At 43.7% G+C, this 14584-nt stretch overlaps 1 protein-coding gene across 4 annotated transcripts in view; it reads right to left on the reverse strand.

The window, feature by feature from the left end:
• The window catches only part of rab36 (RAB36, member RAS oncogene family), a 133539-nt gene that overhangs the window by 25323 nt on the left and 93632 nt on the right, over positions 1 to 14584 (reverse strand). For all 4 annotated transcript variants that reach the window (XM_068055364.1, XM_068055361.1, XM_068055362.1 and 1 more), the window contains exons 6-7: positions 363 to 427; positions 217 to 268 (exon numbers count right to left, since the gene is read on the reverse strand). In XM_068055364.1, the coding sequence (XP_067911465.1) occupies positions 217 to 268; positions 363 to 427 (117 nt within the window). The remainder of the gene's footprint in view (positions 1 to 216; positions 269 to 362; positions 428 to 14584) is intronic.

A 14584-nucleotide genomic window follows, 5' to 3' on the forward strand; every position in this document is an offset into this window, starting at 1 on the left:
TTGACCAGTCACAGATAGTGGCGTCTACTGTCGCCATGGTAATGGGTTTTACCACCTAATCTGACATATTGCTTGCTACTAGTCACCAATAAAAAGAAACACAGACCTGCTGCATTCTAATAACTGCAGTAAACATATCAGACATTGAAGTAAGGAATTGAAGAACTGAAAATAAGAATCAATACATTCACACATTGATTAAAAACCAAGACTTACTTTGTGTGTTCCAGGGTCTGTATGTCAGCCAGGTCAAAGGCTATTATAATGACTGGAATCATAAATTTAAATTATTAAAACAATAACATTAAAAACAACCATCTACAATGATCACTTTGTTTTGCTTAGTGCTAATCCCAGCTTACCTTCAGCACCTCGATAATATGCAGAGGCAATGCACTTGAACTTCTCCTGCCCTGCTGTGTCCCAGCTAAAATCAATAAAAATATCTATCAGATTAATCTTTCATGAGACCTACTGCAAATTGATGGTCAGCGTTAAATTTAACTGAAAAGGTTCTGTTTTATTTTGGTGTTTGCTGCACGAAAAAGTTAAAAAGCTTGCATGCCACTACCACAGGTATTGAACATTGACCTATTACTCGGGCCCTACCAAATTCACGGTCATGAAAAATGCATCACGGACCAGGAAATCTCAGGTCCTCCATGAAATCAGCCATTTTGTGAACTTCACACGCTTTATTCATTGACCTAAGGCTCACCTCACTGATTGCTGGGCATGTTGCGAACATCATGCGTTTTAGTGGTTGATGCAAGGCTCACCTCACTGATTGGTAAATAATGGAGGTCTTCTAATGCAGTTTTGAGAGCAGTCTCAAGTGTGAGCAGAAAAGTGAGAATGCCAAAATGAGCAATTCAAAAACAGCTACAACAACTACCGCAGCACATCGAGTGAAAGAATTTAGAAGCCAAATTCTGCATGCCGATGGTGGAATACTATTTTGTACGAGCTGCAATGTTTCATTCGAGCACACATGGCAGACAATGGTTCAGCACGACTTAAGAGTCCGAAAGCCTTTGCAGCAGAAAGACAGCATCCGACACCGCACTGCTAGAAAACAAACATGCAAAAAAAAATCAATGATTTCATCTCTTTTTAAGAAGTCGACAGAGAGCTCAGAACATCTTCATTTGGTTACAATGGGACTTACAAATGCTTTTGCAAGTGCCAACATACCATTGGAAAAACTTGATCACTCAAAGCTGTGGGCATTCATTTAATGTAATGTGAAAAATTGTGGTTGCTTGTCAAGTGCAAATAAACTACGTCAGGACTACCTACTGAAGACTTTTGCTACACATTGTGAGGAGATGAAGTCTCAGATTAACACGTGAGTCTTCTGCAATTATTTGTGATGAGTCCACCGATGAGCAAGACAACCATGTGCTGCACGTTTTGTTTAATTTTATGTCTGGTAAGGCCGAAGATGTAGAGTCAGGACAGTTAACAACAGTGCTCGCAGACTGCCTGTTAGAAGCTGTTAACTACACCACAGTTTCCCCAGCGATAATCAAAACCATTTCAAAATACAATGCAAATTTCAGCAAAAGCGTCTGCTTTCATTACTGACAATGCAACTTACATGGCAAAATCTTTCAAATTTGTGCTCCAAGATGTAATGCCTAATGCTGTCCGTATTACACGTAATGCACTTATAATCTGTTGGGGAGGGTTGAAATTCGCTTGTTAGGGGTTTGGGAACCTGCGAGGGAATTCAGATAGAAGAAAAACAAAGCTGGTTGTGGGAAGTAGAAAAGCTGTGAATGAAACTGGAAAGCAGCAGAAACAAATGCTAGAACCAGCCAGGGTCAAAATACAGAATAGTGTTAAAAAGGCAGAATTAAAGACACTCTATCTGAATGCATGCAGCATTCGCAACAAGATAAATCAGTTGATGGCGCAAGTAGAAGTAAACAGGTATGATCTAATTGCCATTTCGGAGACGCGGCTGCAGGGTGACCAAAATTAGGAACTGAATAGTAAAGGACATTCGACATTTAGGAAGGAGAGGCAAAAAGGCAAAGGAGGTGCGGTAGTGCTGATAATAAGGGATGGGATAAGTGCATTAGTGAGAGAGGCTCTTCGATCAGAAGAACAGGATGTAGAATCTGTTTGGGTGGAGCTAAGAAACAGCAAGGGCAACAATTATTGGTAGGAGTAATTTACAGGCCAAACAGTGGAGGTAATGTAGGGCATGGTATCAATCAGGAAGTTAGAAGTGCATATAGCAAGGGCAATGCAGTAATCATGGGTGCCTTCAATCTATATACAGACTGGGTAAATCTAATGAGCACCAATGCTGTGGAAGAATTCCTGGAATGAGTCTGGGGCAATGTATTGAGGAACCAACTAAGGAACAGGCTATTTTGGATCTAATATTATGCAATGAAAAAGGGCTAATTAATAATCTGGTGGTAAAAGAACCTTTAGCGAAAAGTGACCAGAGTATGACAGAATTTTCCATGAAGTTTGAAAAAGATGTAGTTCAATCTGAAACTAGGGTCTTAAATCTAAACAAGGGCAATTATGAAGGTATGAGGAGCAAGTTGGCTGTGATGGATTGGAAAAATACATTAAAAGGTTTGACGGTAGATAGGCAATGGCTAGTATTTAAAGAATTAATGCATGGTTTTCAAAAAACATACATTCCTTTAAGGCAAAAGAACCCAATAGGGAAAGTGAGTCAGCTGTGGCTGTCATCCCACTATTTAAGAAGGGAGAGAGAGAGAGAGAAAACCGGGAACTACAGATCTGTTGGCCTTACATCAGTAGTATGGAAAATGCTAGAATCCATTCTAAAAGATGTGATAAATGAACACTTGGATAATAATGACCTGATTGGGCATAGTCAACATGGATTTATGAATGGGAAATCATGTTTGACGAACCTGTTGGAGTTTTTGAGGATGTTACTAACAGAATTGATAAAGAGGAGTTGGTGGACATAGTGTACTTGGATTTTCAGAAGGCTTTTGATAAAGTCCCCCACAGAAGGCTGGTTAGCAAAAGTAAAGCACATGGGATAGCAGGTAATCATAGAATGTTTACAGCACAGAAAGATGCCACTTGGCCCATCGTGTCTGTGCTGGCTGAAAAACGATTTACCCATTCTAATCCCACCTTCCAGCATTTGGTCCGTAGCCCTGCAGATTATGGCACTTGAGCTGCATATCCAGACTCCTTTTCAATGAGTTGAGGATTTCTACCTCAACTACCCTTTCAAGCAGTGAGTTTCAGAACCCCACCACTCTCTGGGTGAAAAATGTTTTCCTCATCTCCCCTCTAATCTTTCTAGCAATCACTTTAAATCTCTTCCCCCTCGTCACTGACCTCTCTTCACCTCCACTCTATCCAGGCCCCTCAAAATTTGCACATTTCAATCAGATCTCCCCTCAGCCTTCTCTGCTCCAAGGAGAACAACCCCAGCCTACCCAAGCTTTCCTCATAGCTGCATTTTTCAAGTCCTCGCAACATCCTTGGAAATCTCCTTTGTACCCTCTCTAGTGTAATTACATCTATTTTGTAACGAGGTGACCAGAACTGCACACAGTACTCAAGTTGTGACCTAACCAATGATTTATACAGTTCCAGCATAACCTCCCTGCTCTTATATTCTATACCTCAGCTAATAAAGGCAAGGATTCCATATGACTTCTTAACCACCTTATCGACCTGTCCTGCTACCTTCAGGGATCTGTGGACACTCACTCCATGATCCCTCACTTCCTCTACACTTCTCAGTTTTTTCCCCATTAATCGTGTATTCCTTTGCCTTGTTTGACCTCCCCAAATGCATCACCCCTCACTTCTCCAGGTTGAATTCCATTTGCCACTTTTCTGCCCATTTGACCAGACCATCGATATCTTCTGCAGCCTACAGCTATCCTCCTCGCTATCCATCACATGGCCAATCTTTGTGTCATCTGCAAACTTCTTGATCATGCCCCCTGCATTTACGTCCAAATCGTTAATATATACCACAAAAAGCAGGGGACCCAGTACTGAGCCCTGCGGAACGCCACTGGAAACAGCCCTCCAGTCACAAAAGCACCCATCAATAATTACCACTTGCTTCCTGCCACTGAGCAAATTTTGTATCCACATTGCTACATTTACCTGGATCCCAAGGGATTTTAGTTTTTTATATCAGTCTGCCATGTGGCACCTTGTCAAAAGCTTTGCTAAAATCCATGTAGACCACATCAGCTGCACTACCCTCATCTATCTTCCTTGTTACTTCTTCAAAAAATTCGATCAAGTTGGTCAGACAAGATCTTCCCTTAACAAATCCATGCTGACTATCCTTGATTAATCTGTGCCTTTCTGAGCAACAATTTATCCTGTCTCTCAAAATTGATTCCAATAATTTGCCCACTACTGAGGTTAGACTGACTGGCCTGTAATTATTCGGTCTATCCCTCGCTCCCTTTTTAAACAGAGGTACAACGTTAGCAGTCCTCCAATCCTCCGGCACCACATCTGCATCCAGTGAGTGATGGTCAAACCTTCTGCTATTTTCTCCTTGGCTTCTTTAAACAGCCGGGGGTACATTTCATTTGGCCCTGGTGATTTATCAACTTTCAAGAATGCTAATCCCATTAATACTTCCTCTCTCCCTCGGTTTATCACATCCAATACTTCACACCCCTCTTCCTTAACTACAATATCTGCACAGGCCCCCCCTCTTTTGTGAAGACTGACGCAAACTATTCATTAACAACACCATCAACATCCTCCACCCCTACACATAGGTTACCTTTTTGGTCTTTTATGGGCCCTACTCTTTCCTTAGTTATCCTCTTACTCTTAATGTATTGATGAAACATCTTTGGCTTCACCTTGACTTTCCTTGCCAACATTCTTTTATGCTCTCTCTTAGCTTTCCTAATTTCCTTTTTGATTTCACTCCCTGACTCTCAATACTACAGAAAGCTGACAGGAGTAGAGAGTTCTCAGTGTCGGACATAAGCTTTCGTTTACTGCCTCATCTTACCCTGTAAGCTCCTTGACATCCATGGGGCTCTAGATTTGGCCGTCCCACCCTTTTCCTTTGTGGGAACATGTTGACTCTGAACCTCTCGAATCTCCCCTTTGAATGCCTCCCACTGTTCTGACACTGATTTACCTTCAAGTAGCTGTTTCGAGTCCACTTTCGCTAAATCACTCCTCAGTTTAGTAAAATTGGCCTTGCCCCAACTGAGAACTCTAACTCCTGTTCTTTCCTTGTTCTTTTCCATAATTATGTTAAAACTGACTGAATTATTTATTTATTTTATTTATTTATTCTTTTAGAGATACAGCACTGAAACAGGCCCTGCGGCCCACCGAGTCTGCGCCGACCAACAATCATCCATTTAGAATTAGAATTAGAACATTATGCTAATCCTACATTAATCCCATATTCCCTACCACATCCCCACCATTCTCCTACCATCTACCTACACTAGGGGCAATGACCAATTTACCTATCAACCTGCAAGTCTTTGGCTGTGGGAGGAAACCGGAGCACCCGGCGGAAACCCACGCGGTTAGAGGGAGAACTTGCAAACTCCGCACAGGCAGTACCCAGAACTGAACCCGGGTCGCTGGAGCTAACCACTGCGCCACTGTGCCGCCCCTAATTATGATCACTACCACCAAAATGCTCTCCCACTGCCACTCCTTCCACCTGCCCATCTTCATTTCCTAAAACTATGTGTAAAACTCTTGTTGGACTTGCTACATACTGGCCAAAAACATTTCCTGAATGCACCTCAAGAATTCTGCTCCCTCAATTCCTTTCACAATAAAACATCCCAGTTAATATTGGGGTAGTTAAAATCCCCTATTACTGCCCTATTGTTCTTGCACTTCTCAGGGATTTGCCTGCATATCTGCTCTTCTATCTCCCTCTGACTGTTTGGGGGTCCATTGTACACTCCCAGCAGTGTGATTGCCCCTTTTTTGTTCCTTAGCTCATTCCATATGGCCTCATTTGATGAATCTTCCAACATATCATCCCTCCTCACAGCTGTAATTGTTTCTTTGATCAAAATTGCCATTCCCCCACCTTTCTTATCCCCCTCCCAATCGCGTCTGAAAATTCTGTAACCAGGACCATTGAGCTGCCATTCCTGTCCCTCCTTAAGCCATGTTTCTGTAATAGCTATGATATCATACTGTAACTTGTCTATCTGTGCCCTCAGCACATCTGCTTTATTTGCTATACCCCTTGCATTGAAATATATACCCTTGAGCACGGCCAAACACTTTTTAAAAATTTTCTAACCTTTGTTTCCTCTGTCTTCCAGACTCATCCATTCATTTTCTGCCTTCCATTTTAATTTCTGATTTTGCCCCAACTGAGTCTATCCTCAGGTCCCCAACCCCCTGCCAAACTAGTTTAAACCCTCCCCAACAGCATTAGCAAAACATCCCGCAAGGAACTCAGTCCTGGCTCTGTTCACATGCAACCCGTCCGGCCTGTAAAGGTCCCATCTCCCCCAGAGCTGGTCCCAATGTCCCAAGAATTTAAAGCCTTCCCTCCTGCACTTTCCAGTCACGCATTCATCGGTCTTATCCTTCTGTTCCTGTACCCACTTGCGCGTGGCACTGGGAGTAATCCAGAGATTATCACTTTTGAGGTCCTGCTTGCTAATTTCTTACCTAGCTCGCTAGATTCTGACCGCAGGATCACATCCCTCTTTCTACCTATGTCATTGTTTCCGATGTGGACAACGACTGCTGGCTGTTCACCCTCCCCCTTCAGGATGCTCTGCAGCCGTTCAGTGATATTCTTGACCCTGGCACCAGGGAGGCAACACACCATCCTGGATTCATGTCTGCCTCCAAGAAACACCTGCCTGTTGCCCCGACTATTGAATCACCCATCACTATGGCTCTTCCAGTCTTCCCTGTAACCAACACCACCCCCCCTCCCGTGCAGCTGAGCCACCCGTAGTGCCATGAACTTGGCTCTGGCTGCACTCCCCAAATGAACCATCACTTTCCTCAGTATTCAGAACTGAATACCTGTTGGAGAGTGAGATACACTCAGGAGTCTCCTGCACTGCCTGCCTGTTTCATTTTAACTGCCTGGCGGTCACCCATTCCCTCTCTGCCTGCATACACTGAAACTATAGGGTGGCTACATCTATAAACGTGCTATCCACGTAGCTCTCATCCTCACAGATGCACTGCAGTGTCGCAGCTGCTGCTCAAGTTCCAAAACCCAGAGCTGGCATGGATTAAGGATTGGTTTACAGGCAAAAAACAGAGTAGGAATAAACAGGTCATTCTCACGCTGGCAGGCTGTGACTAGTAGGGTACCGTAGGGATCAGTACTTGGGTCCCAGCTGTTCACAATATATATCACTGATTTGGATGTGGGGACAAAATGTAATATTTCCAACTTCGCAGATGACACAAAACTAGGTGGGAATGTGTGTTGTGAGGAAGATGCAAAGCGGCTTAAAGGGGGTTTGGACAGACTCAGTGAGTGGGCAAGAACGTAGTAGAAAGAATATAATGTGGAAAATGTGAGGTTATCCATTTTGGTAGGAGGAACAGATGTGGGCCTGTATTCTCTAGAGTTTCGAAGAATGAAAGGTGATCGCATTGAAACCTATAAAATACTTAAAGGGATAGACAGGGTAGATGCAGCGAAGATGTTTCCCCTGGTTGGGGAGTCCAGAACCAGGGAACACAACTTCAAAATAAGGGGGAAGCCACTTAGGACAGAGATGAGGAGAAATTTCCTTAATCAGAGGGTTGTGAATCTTTGGAATTTTCTACCCCAGAGGGCTGTGGAAGCTCAGTTATTGAGTATGTTTAAAGTAGAGATTGACAGATTTCTAAATACCAATGACATAAAGGGACATGGGGATAGTGTGGGAAAAAGGCATTTAAGTGGATGATCAGCCATGATTGTATTGAATAGTGGAGCAGGCTCGATGGGCTGAATGGCCTACTCCTGCTCCTAACGGAAGTTAAAGATAGCATTAGATCAAAGGGGGGAGGCTTATAAAGTTGCCAAAAATGTTGTAAACTGGAGGTTTAGGAGAATTTTAGAATCTAGCAAAGGAGGACCAAGAAAGTGATGAGAATAGAATATGAATGTAAACTTGAAAAAAATATAAACACGGATTGTAAAAGCTTCTATAGGTATGTAAAAAGGAAAAAATTAGCAAAGACAAATGTGGATCCATTACAGGCAGAGACAGGAGAATTTATAATGGGAAATAGAGAAATGGCAGAGAAGCTAAATAATTACTTTGTGTCTGTCTTCACGGAGGAAGATACAAGAAGTCTCCCTGAAATAACTGAGATCCAAGGGTCGAGTGAGAATGAGGAGCTGAAAGAAATTAGGATTACTAAAGAAGTAGTATTGGAGAAACTAATGGGACTGAAAGTTGACAAATCCCCGGATCCCGATGATCTTCACCTGAGAGTGTTGAAAGAGATGGCTACAGAGATAGTGGGCTGAATTCTTCCAGCTCGCTGCCAATCTCAAAAATGGCGTGGCGCGCGCGCGAGTTGTGGTCTGCGGAGCCACCACAGTCGGTCTGCCCCGAGTGACATGGAGAGGGGTGGTCACTCCATCCCCGGCAACAGCGCAGATGCCGGCGCCATTTGTAAAGGGTTTCAAGCCCTTCTGTTTCATTTCTCTCGCACCCTCCCAATGCCTAATCAGTTTATTTTTTGTACTCTTGCCCCCCAAAAAAGTAAACTCTCGATCCTGACCTTCCCCCACCCCTAAACTTTATTTACTTTAACCTTCAACCCCTTCCCACCATCCCCTCAACCAATTGCCTTAGTTTTGCAGTTCCCCCCCACCGCCCTGAAAACTTCAGTCCTCCCACCTCACCACTAGTGTTCCACCTCGGATCTCCAAAAGGACATTCGAAGGTGTGGGAGTTCCAGCAACTGGCTGGAATATCGGCGTGGGACAGCCGTCACGGCGAGTTAAGTAATTATTCATTAATTACCATTGATTTTAATATTTTAATTAAGTGTCCGTCACCGAGCAGCGGGGTGGGGGGGGGGGGGGGCGGTCGCCACTTAGAAAGTAATGGTCTGATTGGGCAGAGTCAACCTGGATTTATGATGGGGAAACCATGTTTGACAATCTTGGAGTTTTTTTTGAGGATATTACTAGCAGGGTGGATTAGGGGCAACTAGTGAATGTGGTGTATTTGATAAAGTCCCACATAACAGGTTCATAAGCAAAATTAAAGCGCATTGGATTGGGGATAGTAGACTAGCATGGATTTAAGATTGGGTAACAGGCAGAAAACAGAGAGTAGGAATAGAGGGGTCATTCTCAGGTAGGCAGGCTGTGACCAGTGGGGCACTGCAAGGATCAGTGCTTGGCCTCAACTGTTCACAATCTATATCAATGATTTGGATGTGGGGAGCAATTGTAATATTTCCAAATTTGTGGATGACACAAAACTTGGTGGGAATGTGAGTTGTGAGAAGGATGTGAAGAGGCTTCAAAGGGATTTGGACAGGCTGAGTAAGTGGGCAAGAACTTGGCAGATGGAATATAACGTGGATAAGCGTGAGGTTATCCACTTTGGCAGACTGGTACAAAAGATGAAGTCACACGGGATCAGAGGTGAGCTGGCAAGATGGATACAGAACTGGCTCGGTCATAGAAGACAGAGGGTATCAGTGGATGGGTGTTTTTCTGAATGGAGGAAAGTGACTAGTGGTGTTCCGCAGGGATCAGTGCTGGGACCTTTGCTGTTTGGAGTATATATAAATGATTTGGAGGAAAATGTAGCTGGTCTGATTAGTAGGTTTGCGGACGACACAAAGCTTGGTGGAGTTGCGGATAATGATGAGGATTGTCAGAGGATACAGCAGGATATAGATCGGTTGGAGACTTGGGCGGAGAAATGGCAGATGGAGTTTAATCCGGACAAATGTGAGGTAATGCATTTTGGAAGGTCTAATGCAGGTGGGAGGTATACAGTAAATGGCAGAACCCTTAGGAGTATTGACAGGCAGAGAGATCTGGGCGTACAGGTCCACAGGTCACTGAAAGTGACAACGCAGGTGGATAAGGTAGTTAAGAAGGCATACGGCATGCTTGCCTTCATCGGTCGGGGCATAGAGTATAAAAATTGGTATGTCATGTTGCAGCTGTACAGAACCTTAGTTAGGCCACACTTAGAATATTGCGTGCAATTCTGGTCGCCACACTACCAGAAGGACGTGGAGGCTTTGGAGAGGGTACAGAGGAGGTTTACCAGGATGTTGCCTGGTCTGGAGGGCATTAGCTATGAGGAGAGGTTGGAAAGACTCGGATTGTTTTCACTGGAACGACAGAGGTGGAGGGGCGACATGATAGAGGTTTACAAAGTTATGAGCGGCATGGACAGAGTGGATAGTCAGAAGCTTTTTCCCAGGGTGGAAGAGTCAGTTACTAGGGGACATAGGTTTATGTGCGAGGGGCAAAGTTTAGAGGGGATGTGCGAGGCAAGTTTATTTACACAGAGGGTGGTGAGTGCCTGGAACCTGCTGCCAGGGGAGGTGGTGGAAGCAGATACGATAGCGACGTTTAAGAGCCATCTTGACAAATACATGAATAGGAAGGGAATAGAGGGATATGGGCCCCGGAAGTGCAGAAGGTGTTAGTTTAGGCAGGCACCAAGATCGGCGCAGGCTTGGAGGGCCGAATGGCCTGTTCCTGTGCTGTACTGTTCTTTGTTCTTTGGTAGGAGGAATAGTGGTGCAGAGTATTTCTTAAATAGTGAGAGATTGGAAAGTGTTGATGTCCAAAGGGACATAGGTGTCCTTGTTCATATGTCACTAAAAGCTAGCATGCAGGTGCAGCAAGCAATTAGGAAGGCAAACGGTTATGTTAGCCTTTATTTTTTTATTTTTATTTAGAGATACAGCACTGAAACAGGCCCTTCGGCCCAGAGTCTGTGCCGACCAACAACCACCCATTTATACTAATCCTATATTAATCCCATATTCCCTACCACATACCCACCATTCTCCTACCACCTACCTACACTAGGGGCAATTTACAATGGCCAATTTACCTGTCAACCTGTAGGTCTTTGGCTGTGGGAGGAAACCGGAGCACCCGGCAGAAACCCACGCAGTCACAGGGAGAACTTGCAAACTCCGCACAGGCAGTACCCAGAATTGAACCCGGGTCGCTGGAATTGTGAGGCTGCGGTGCTAACCACTGCGCCACTCTTATCGCAAGAGGATTTGAGTACAGGAGCAAAGAAGTCTTGCTTCAATTGTATGGAGCATTGGTGAGGCTGCACCTGGAATATTGTGTGCAGTTCTAGTCCCCTTACCTGAGGAAGGATATACTTGCCATAGAGGAAGTGCAGCAGAGGTTCACTAGACTGATTCCTGGGATGTTGGGATTGTTCTATGAGGAGAGATTGAGGAGACTGGGCCTGTATTCTCTGGAGTTTAGAAGAATGAGAGGCGATCTCATAGAAACTAACAAAACTCTCAAAGGGAAAGACAGGGTAGATGCAGAAAGGATGTTTCCACTTATTTTATTTTAATTAGAGATACAGCACTGAAACAGGCCCTTCGGTCCACAGAGTCTGTGCCGACCATCAACCACCCATTTATACTAATCCTACATTAATCCAATTACCCTCTCACATCCCCACCTTCCCTCAATTCCCCTACCGCCTACCTATACTAGGGGCAATTTATAATGGCCAATTTACCTATCGACCTGCAAGTCTTTGGCTGTGGGAGGAAACCGGAGCACCCGGCGAAAACCCACGTGGTCACAGGGAGAACTTGTAAACTCCGCACAGGCAGTATCCAGAATCAAACCCGGGTTGCTGGAGCTGTGAGGCTGCAGTGCTAACCACTGCGCCGCCCTGGCTGTGGGGTCTAGAACCAGGGTACACAATCTCAGAATAAAGGGCAAACCTTATAGAACTGAGATGAGGAGGAAATTCTTCACTCAGAGGGTGGTTAATTTTTGGCATTCTCTGTCCCAGAGGGTGGTGGAAGCTCAGTCACTGAGTAAGTTCAAGACAGAGATCGATAGATTTCTAGTTGCTAATGACATCAAGGAATAGGGGATAGTGTGGGAATATGGCATTAATGAGGACAATCAGCCATCATCTAGAATGGTGGAGCAGGCTCAAAGGGCTGAATTGTTAATCTGTTAATTGTGTGTCAATAGTTTGATTATATGCAGGTGAAGGGTGTTAATTGGGGTCTTAGTTGAGTACTTATAAGCAGCCAGTCACTGAGACTGGTGGTGGGTTTGGGTGAGGAGCTACATGTTTGTAATCCTTTTATTCTGCAGAATAAATGTTAAACTGAGTAAATATAGGCTCCAGCATTATCATTCCATAACAAGCTTTCTGGCATTTATTTAACATGAATGACCTACTCCTGCTCCTATGTTCCTAATTTCTCTTTGTCAGTGAGTTGTGGAAAAGCGAGTTTGGTAAAGTCAACAAACTGGTCAGCTACATTAAAAAGATCTTCAAACACTGCCCTAGCCGCAAGTTTCGATATAGACAACACATTGGTAAAATGGCTGAAATTGGGGAACAAAACATTGCCCTTCCTCCAGAATCACTAATTACACTTTGGAATTCTTGGTTTTGGGCAGTACATCATTATGCACCTCACCTGAAATACTACTTAAGAGTTCGTCTCAGAAGAGCTCACACTGACACCTAAAACAGGTTTTAACAGACATCGTAACCCTTCTAAACGATGCTCAACTTCATAAGGAGGTTCAGTTTGTTGCCAAGAATGTTACACAACTGATGGATTTAATCACTTGGTTTGACTCTTGACACGTCACAATCCACAAAGCTTGGAATAAAGTAATGGATGCACTGTTCCGAGCTGAAGAACGGTCAAATGAACAACACTCTGATGTCGCTGAATGTGTGTGCTCAACAGGTGTTTTCTTGCATGGCAAAGAAGCTCAAACAATATCACTGCTATGGGGAAGAGTCAAGCAGTGAAGAAAAAGTGGCTCAGAGGTTTCAACAACCTTCTGCGGTGTTCCTGAAAGCTGTGTGTATCTTTGTCCCTGCTTAAGTGCACCTGTTGATGGTGGTTTTAAACTCGTTTGATGCGATTACTGGCTTTGACAAGAACTGAAGGCTGGAAATTCCTGCTTATAAAAACATTGCAAAAGAAGCAAATTGCACTTTGCCTGTGCTGCAGTTTTGGAACGCTGTGTAATGCAGAATTCCCCACCTTACACGGCTAGCACTGTGCTAGCTGACAATTCCAACAAACTCTGTAGATGGGGAGAGAGCGGTGTCTAAACATGGACAGGTATTCACAATGCAGAGACAGGGAATGAAGAAAGAGACAGTTGCAGATTGCTCCATGCTCACAATCAACCACTGAGTTCAGTGAGTAAAGAATGTAACCTGTTTATCGTCAGCTATTTACAATAGTTTTTGAGTGTACATTAAATGCCATCTGAAACCAGAAACCTCCCTTGTCTTTATTTTTGTTTTAAATAAATGATTTGCATGGTTTGTTGCAGCACCGTGAAATTTACGAATTAAATACATGAAATTCACGGTTCTCAAAATGCTGTGACTGTTAAATTTGACCATCAATTTGGTAGGGCCCTACCTATTACTCGGGGTACCTGACTTTAAACAGTGAGGAAGTGCAGGATAGCAAACGTGCTTAGAAACACTCACCTTTCTCCTATGTAATCAGAGTTTCCAAACCAGTTCAGGAAGATATCTGAATTCTAGGTTTTTTTTTGAGGTGGGGTAAACTTTTTGTTTATAAAAGTGAAGAATTTTAGTGGTGATGCATGGAACTCTTTTTTTCTCTCCCATTTCACGCAACCAATGTTAACAGGTACGAGAGAATTAATAAAGCAAGACTTATATTTACATAGCGATTTCACAATCACAGCATGTCCTAAAGCACTTTATAGCCAATGAAGTACTTTTGAAATATAATCACTGTTGTAATGTCAGAAACACAGCAGCCAATTAGCACACAGCAAGGTCTCACAAACAGCAGTGCGATGATGACCATATAATCTGACTTTAGGAATTGGCCGAGGGTTAAAAATTGGTCAGGACACCAGGAGAACTCCACTAGTTTACTGGAATAAAAGAGACAGTGGCAGCATGGGTACGATGTTGGCTGAGTGACAGGAAACAAGTAGAGGTGAACAGTTGTTTCTCAGACTGGAGGAAGGTATACAGTGGGGTTCTCCCAGGATCAGTACTAGGACCACTGGGTTTCTTGATCCATATTATTGACGTAAACTTGGGTGTGCAGGGTACAATTTCAACATTTGCAGATGACACTAAATTTAGAAGTATTGTGAGGAAGATACTGATAGACTTCAAGAGGACATGGACAGGCTAGTGGAATGGGCAGATGAAATTTAATGCAGAGAAGTGTGAAGGGATACATTTGGGGAGGAAGAATACGAAGAGGCAATATAAATTAAGGGATACAATTCTAAAGGGGTGCAGGAGCAGAGAGACCTGGGGGTATATTTGCACAAATGGTTGAAGGTTGCAAAATAGGTTGAAAAAGTGGTTAATAGGGGCATAAGAGCACAAAAGCAAGGTGAACC

The sequence above is a fragment of the Heterodontus francisci genome, chromosome 23 (assembly GCF_036365525.1).
Source record: "Heterodontus francisci isolate sHetFra1 chromosome 23, sHetFra1.hap1, whole genome shotgun sequence".
Taxonomy (NCBI): Eukaryota; Metazoa; Chordata; class Chondrichthyes; order Heterodontiformes; family Heterodontidae; genus Heterodontus; species Heterodontus francisci.